This window comes from Galeopterus variegatus, unplaced genomic scaffold (assembly GCF_000696425.1).
Source record: "Galeopterus variegatus unplaced genomic scaffold, G_variegatus-3.0.2 Scaffold11438, whole genome shotgun sequence".
In the NCBI taxonomy this organism is placed as follows: domain Eukaryota; kingdom Metazoa; phylum Chordata; class Mammalia; order Dermoptera; family Cynocephalidae; genus Galeopterus; species Galeopterus variegatus.
In genome coordinates, this window is record NW_007737549.1 from 1 (window position 1) to 7,895 (window position 7,895).

The 7,895-nt window shown below is 47.9% G+C and overlaps 1 protein-coding gene across 1 annotated transcript in view; it reads right to left on the minus strand.

Moving 5' to 3' along the window:
- Nucleotides 1-548: 548 nt before the first annotated feature.
- LOC103610625 (BTB/POZ domain-containing protein 16-like) overlaps nucleotides 549-7,895 on the minus strand; it is a gene marked incomplete at its 3' end in the record, with an annotated part of 47,305 nt that continues 39,958 nt past the window's right edge. The window contains exon 10 of the mRNA XM_008594746.1: nucleotides 549-640. Within this exon, the coding sequence (XP_008592968.1) occupies nucleotides 549-640 (92 nt within the window). The remainder of the gene's footprint in view (nucleotides 641-7,895) is intronic.

Genomic DNA, 7,895 nt, shown 5'->3' on the forward strand with positions numbered 1-7,895 from the left:
CTGGACCGGGGTCTCTTCCCGCTCGGTTTTGTCGGCCTCTGGCTCAGGGAGGCCCGGCACTTTCAGATGCAAAGATTTCACTGGGTGGCCTCCTGGCTGCCCCAAACATATTCCCCAATATTTTCTTCCTCTTCCCAAGTCACAGTTGCCTTCCTCTGTGTCCAGAGCATGAGGCTGAGGAAGCACAAGCCCGGGTCTGGAGCACAGAGCAGAGTGTTCTCTCAAGTCTCCAAACCTGTGACACAGAAGCAAATCCCATGCTAAGAGGCAGGGTACACAGTTAGCTGGCAATAAAACAGCCCCTGGCAGCTGTGTGCTGCTTCACAATATTTAAGCCCATCTATCCATCACTGTATTTCATAGGAACTCTGATTCTCACTAATTTACAGACAAGGAAACTGAGACCAAGCAGTTATGTGACTTCCCCAAAGTCACACAGCTTGGAAGAGACAATGGCAGATCTCAGCTGATTTCCTCGGAAATATCTGGTGAGGCTTCCCCGGGAGTGGTTGGGGGTTGGGGCAGGTCCCTCACATGCTGGGACTTACCCCTGGTGATGCCGTGCAGACGCAAGCAGAGGAACAGGGGCATCAAGCTGTGTCCTATGTCCCGGTCCAGAAAGCAGCACTTCTTGGGAACTCTTAGCAGAGGCACAAAGAAGAATAAAAGGCCTTCAGAAAACTCCTTTCTGGCATTAGCTAGGGCTAGTGAAAGCCCTGTCATAGAGACTTCTGGTTTCACCAGCCAGGCGTCGACAGTGCCTGGTTCCCTTGGGATGGCTAGGTTAGGTGAGGGCAAGCAGGGGTGGCTTGGCTAGTTAGCATTTGTGAAGTCTAACCCTAGAGACTGCAATGAGACCAATGCTTGTATCCCCTCAGTGTCTACCACTGAGCTGGGCACAGAGTAGATGCCCATCAAATACATATTAAGTGACTGTTGCGAACACGGTACTTCACAGAGGATTTCAGTATACATTTTCTCGCTTGAGTTTCTGAAACTTCCTGGGGAGGACAGGGGGGCCACGTATTATCATCTCCATTTCACAGATGAAAAACAAAGGCTTAGCCAGGACTTGAACTCGGGACTTCTGACCCTCCTCTACATATGCTGTGCTCCCAGTAAGTGGCCAAGTGGGGCAACTCCAAAGCACTTCCTGGCAGAATTAAAAAGAAAAAAATAGCAGATTGCGGGTAACCAGTTTCAGCAGCTGGTTTCAGGATCAGTTCCGCTACTGTGTTAATACTAAACTCTAATTAACTTTTACACAGGGCTAAAGGTCAGGGCTGGCTTGAGAAGATCAGATTCCTCCTGAGAAGACACAAAGACAGACACACCCTTGTTTTGAAATAATTTGCTTCGCAAAATGGTCTCTTTTCACAAATGGGGACAATGGGGGATAATTTTTCCAAGTGCCTTTGAAAATGCAAAGTCACTCCCTCAAGACAGATCCTGTATAAGACCAGCCAACGGTACTTTCAGATTATTTTTCCGTGAATCAAGGGTGATGTCCAAATCACACCCTGTCCTGCCTGGACCGAACGCACCATTGGCCTGTGTCCCGCCTCTGCTGGAGATGTCTGCCAGCCTGCTGGAACCATTTCTTTTCATAAGATCTGAGGATCCCTGGGACTCTCTCCACCTCCTCTGTGGTCAGTGATCCCAGTAGATAGGTCTAGGGGTGCTGAGGAGTTGTGGGAGGGGAGACGGGCTCACAGACAAATGAGTTCTGATTCGATTCAATGATTATTTATTAGACTGTACTCTGTGCCTGTCTCTGGAGGCAGACAGATCAGGCGTACATGAAGTGAGGTCGATACTTTCAGGAGCGCAGGGCTATTGATCCTGGAACTAGCCTTCCATTGCTCAGGGCAAGTGGAGCTGGGCTGGTGACATCTTAGTGGGACGTGCAACACGTGCTTGCTTCCTTTCCACAGACTGATCTGGATGCCATCTATGCCTCTCTTTCACCATTTAACAGAGGAAAAACTGAGGAGGCAACAGGGCTATTGATCCTGGAACTAGCCTTCCATTGCTCAGGGCAAGTGGAGCTGGGCTGGTGACATCTTAGTGGGACATGCAACACGTGCTTGCTTCCTTTCCACAGGCTGATCTGGATGCCATCTATGCCTCTCTTTCACCATTTAACAGAGGAAAAACTGAGGAGGCATCATGGCTGGGTGGCAGGTGACAAGGAGGGAGGAAGGGGCCAAGCCGTTGCAGCCCCTGCCCCCCCAGCCTAGCCGAGTGACCTGGACAGGGAGCGAGGCTCCCACAGCCCAGCACTGCCCTGAGCAGTGAGCTCCCACTGCAGCTGCAGCTTCAGCCACAGGATGGAAAGGACAGATTTAGAGGAAGGCATTTCCCCCTCCACCCAGAAGCCACCTGGCCCCAATTCTGCAGCTTAGCTTCGAGCAGGAAGACTGCTGGGAGAGTAGGAGACCCCGAGGCCCTGATTCTCCTTCGAGAGGCACTCGGACCCAGACGACCAGCAGCCAGGTCTCTCTGGACAACCCTCCCTTCCCAGAGGATTTGGGAGCAGCTTTGTTGAGACAGGTGGTTGGACTTTTGGACCCCTTGGGGTCACGGGGAAGTGGCAATGATGACCACTACTATGGAGGACCCAGAGAGGTCCTGAGTTGGCTCATTGCCCAACACACAGCAGAGGGACCAGGGGCGGGACTGGCCCAGCCATCCATCAGCCACGTAGAAGAGCCTCTCTGAGCTTCACTCTCCTTCTTTGTCAAGTGGGGACAATAGCCACAAGTGCTTCTTGGGTGGGTGGGAGGAGCAAAAGCGACAGTGCCTGGGAGGGCATGGCACAACTGCTGGTGCCAGTGAGTCCTCAGTACCCGGCGGGGACCATCGCTGTTCTCTCACTCGGGGACAGTGGCCTGGACTCAAGCTGGTCAAGGGCATGGGATTGTTCTTGGTGGCATTCATCCTCATTGCCACTCTCTAAATCGCCTAAGCCATGGGCCACCTCAACGGGAGAAAATGGTGTCCTCAGCTCCTGATTTTCTAAAATCTCTAAGGATCTGAGGGGTGTGGGCTAGCCCTGGAACCAATCAGTATAAGCCTGCTGCTGGAGCCTCATGAGGTCCAATGTCACAGAGCCAGTGTCCTCCGCGGGCCTCCCAAGTCTGGCCTAGCTCTTTTTCCATCTTATCTGCAGCCTCCTGTCTGGGAGCAGAGGTATCTGCTGCCCTCTGGCCTAATGAGGAGTGTGTTCACTTGATGTCACATGAAATGGGAGTGAGCAGGATGCTGAGTCTGGGACTTCTTTGCATGGCTCTGTTGATGGAATCTCATGCTGGTTTCCCCTGGGGCTGAGCTCTGTCTGTGCAAAGACCACTTTTGGTTTGGCATTTACTTTTCTGGGACAGACTTCAGGTCATGATCTCCACCTCCTGAAGTTCACTGGGAAACCCTTGGGGCATGACGGCTTTAGAGAAGACTGTTCACAGTTCCTTGATACTGAAAGACACCCAGGTTGGTTCTGGGTCCTGCTCTCAAGTCCCTGGGGACAAAATCCTCATCAATCTCCTGTAAGACTGTGCTTGGGGACATGTCTCCCTCTGACTGGTACAGATTGTAATTTTAGCTGCTTTTAGTCACAACTTTCTTACTTCCTCTGTCCTGTCATTTGCTGGAGTCATTTACCATCTTCCTGCTGAGCATAAGACCAGAAGCCCTCTTAGCCTCAGTGCCTCAAATTTTAGTCGTAAAATGCACACTTCGGTATTCTGACACGTTACTACATGGATGAACCTTGAAGAGAGTGTGCTAAGTGAGACAAGCCAGACACAAAAGAACAAATACTGTGTAAGTCTACTCTGTGAGGACCTAGAATAGTCAGATTCATGAGACAGAAAGTATAATGGTGGTTGCCAGGGGCCGGGGAGTTGGGATGAGGGAATGGAGATTTATTGTTGAGTGGGTACAGATTTTCAGTCTGGGCAGATGGAAATGAACCGGAGATGGATGGTGATAAAGGTCGCACGACAATGTGAATGTGCTTAATGCCAACGCACTGTACACATAACAATGGTTAACGTGGTAAATTTTATGATATACAAATTTTACACAATTTTATAAAGGATTAGGGTGAAAAAATTACTTAGCTCATTTGAAAAATATTTGAAATAATATGTTAAATTTTAAAACGGTTAGGAAAAAAATACACATTTGGGGGCAATAACTCACAATGAGAAGGAAACACAACTTTCTTCCAGGACATAACTCAGGGTAGACCTGGGCATCTTCTGCAATCAAAGAATGAGGAACGGTCCTCTTGGCTCCCCACCCCAAAGGGTGGTAAATGAAACAACAGTTCCTGCTGCCACCACCACATCATCACCCCCCAGATGTCATTACCATTCAGCACCTACTGCCAAGAGCTGCTCTGGGCCTCTTCCCTGAGTCAGAGCTGCTCCATCCACCAGTCCTGATAAGGGGCCCCCTCACCTCCGTGCACCATGGTCAGGTTACTTGCCCAAAGTCTTATAGGCAGTATACAGCAGAAGTGGGACCCGGACTCAGGGCTGACCTCTCCTAACACACACCTTATGTGTTGTCTGTCTCTGCTTCCTAGATTGCAAGCTCCGTGAAGATGGGATTTGTGTCTGCTTTGTGTACTGTTGTGCTCTCACTGCCCTTACAGTGCCTGGCACTCAGCTTGCAATATGTTGGGTGAATTGATTAGATGATCTGGTCTCTGCCAGCTCTCCAGACTCAATCCCACCCTTCCATCTCTTCATTCATGCACAATTTATCCTCTAGAAGTGCCAGAAGTGCCAGCCCTGCTGTACACATTCACACACGTGCATGCACATACAGGCCATTCCATGCTGATATACTTGTGCCCATGTGATCCTGTCTGCTGTTGCCATCCTCATTTGTCAGGCCAAGTCCTATCAGTCATTCATTGACACCCAATCCACTGTCATTCTGACTGTCAAGATGGACCTGATCCTTGTCCAAAGGGAAAACTGGATAGGATTCACTAGAACTCCGATAATGATAACCACAGCTGTGCTTCTTAAGGAAATCCTGCATCTGGACTCCTGTGCTCCTTCCGGTTCTCGGTGCTTGTTGTTGAAGACGTGCTTTGGTGCCTTTCAGTATGTTTGGAAAGCCAAGAAGCAATGTGGGGGAGTGAAAAATTAGTAAGGACTTAAAATCAATAACACACAGGGACCTTGAGAACAAGGGAGATTCGGATTCCAGAGAGCCGAGCTAAAGAAGGGCAGAGACAATACTGGTCTGAGCAAGAGAAGACACGAATGAGTCAAGAAGCATGAAAGCCAGGTAACGAGAAATCCTCTTGTCTCAGAATACATCAACCTCCCTGCGCAGGGCATGGCAGAGCAATTCTAAGAGAGAACGATTTAGTGGTTCTAATGTCCATGACTCATGGGCTATTTCAAAATGAATGCTCTGGTAAAGGGATCAGTGCTGCCACACTAGGGGTGCCTGGTTTCATGTTGACTCTGTGGCTACATCTGCAAATGCCATTCATGAATCACAAGAGGCACACGGCCTCTGCCTACCCTGGGGACACAGCATCACAGAGCATTTCCCTTGAGAAATCAGTAGGCTCAGGGAACCTGGGGTGCAGGTCACAGCTGGGCAGCTCTCCTTGGCAATTCCCCTGGGTGGTCCCCTTGGGCAGTGTGTGCAGGAAGGCAGGGGAAAGTGCTGTGGGTTTGTCAGGCCAGTGCACACCCACAGCACATGCTCTGGTTTTCTCTGCAGAGAGAAGCTCAGAGGAGGAATCTGTCCCAGGTGCAGGTGAGATCAGGGAAGGCTTCCTGGAGCTGTCCTTCGCCAGCTCCGTAAAGACTGGGTCAGATTTGGATAGAGCACAGGAAAGAAGAGACTCAGCTGGAGAAGTCAGGGGAGTCTAGAAGTTGGAATCATGTAGAATTGGCTTTGCTGACTGCTTTCAGTGACCTTTTTCCAGTGAGGTTGTAAGCTCATTACCAGAATTCACCCTTGCAGTGTCTGAGGGACCCATTTAGTGATTTAATAAATCAGCTGAGGACCAAATTACATGTCTGTTATGACTTGTCCTCAACCCTGAGATCTCAAAGTAAAACAATGTGTCAGAAGACCTAGAAAACCTAGGTCAACCCCACTAAGCCACCAATTTGCAAAAGGAGCCTGAGCAAGCCCCTTACCATCCCTGGGCCTCAGTTTACTCCACAGCAAGATGAAAGGATGGGACCAGTTGATCTGTAAGGGACCTTCCAGCATCAAGCTCCTTTGAGTTGATAAAGTGAGAAATTTAAGAACTGACATGAACTGAACACATTTTGTTGTCGTGTAGCTTCTAAACTGACATTCACCCCAACTTTTGTCATCATAAGAAAAGTTCTACACTGTTCTCCAGAGGAAGGGGTTTTGGAGGAGGGAAGATCTTTTCTGCTTCTAATTATTACGACCAATTTCATCTGCTATTAGGTTGGATTTTCCACCCTCCAGAGGTCACTCAGATCCAGCGCTGTCCCAGGCAGCAAGAAGAGGACACGTGGGACAAAAAGAAGCAAGGGGCAAGTTTACAATCTCCTGCTGAGCCTGAGCATATACAAAGCAAGTGAAGAGTCATCCCCAGGCCCTGAGAAGAGAGTTTCATTTGAAATGTAACACACATTGTAGTGCCTAAGGGTGGAGGGAGAAAGTTGCCCATCGAGGTCAAATTCACACCCAGCAGAACTGAAACCATCTGTGCTCTGGCCACTTCTTGGGAGCTGTTACTCTCAAGGAGGCTCTGGGACACATCAATTGTTTTCACTGAACGCCAAACAGATGACCAGAAAGTCACTACATTCCTCCTTGTAATATTTATCTGACATTTAATGCAGAGTAGTTTTCAGAGTTAAAGTGAAATATTTCAGAGATTAAAATCGCCACTGAAGAACACTCAATATGTCATTCATTTACTACTCAGCAAACAGCTATTAGATATGGGGGTCTGGAAGTATAAAGTTAATAAGACACAGTCCCTGCTGCAAACGGCAGATGTGGGAACCATACTTAGGAAAAGATCAGCACAATAGATGTTTTAAATAAACAAGTGAGAAAGCTAATAGAGATGCTTGTGGGATACTATGGAGCCCAGAAAACAGGCATCTGAATCAGACAGAGGGGAAGGGGGTGCTCCCAGAGAATCTTCTCAGGGAGACCCGAGCCAAGCGTGTAACCATAGTAGATCACTCCAGCAAGACAGCATTTAAAAAACCCCATAGCTCTGAGCTCCCAATAAATGAGTTGATCTATCTAACTTCACTATAATCAATCCAAAACAAAATCATCTGCATAGATGCCATGGTTTTGTATAAATTACCAAACTTCAGTGGGCTACTTTTCTCCTCTTCCTCTCTTGCCAGGTATACCAGGTGAATGAATGAAATCTTGCTGCCACAATTGCTCTTATGGCCACTGTGTCCACTCCATCTCCATGTCACCACCTTAGTTCAGACTCTTTGCCCTTCATGCAGTCAGTGGCAACTGGTCCCTTGCCCTCCTCTCATTCTCTACCTCATTTCTGTCCCCCAATCCAAAGCCAGATAAAGCCAGCCCCACTTGTGACCCAATATACCATACAACTGCATATTATATCAAAACTTGTAGAATGCAGCTGAAGGAAATTTATAGCCCTAAATTAGAAAAGAAGAAAGCCTAGAAATCAATTATCTAGTTATATATCTCAAGAAGTTAGAAAAAGAACATCAAATAATACTCAAAGAAAGTAGAAGTAAGGAAATTATGAAGAGAAAAATTAATAAAACAGAAAACATATCACCGAACAAAGTTAACAAAGCCAAAAGGTATTTCTTTTAAAAGACTAATAAAACAAACCTCTAGCAATTCTGATGAAGGAAAAAAAAAAAAAA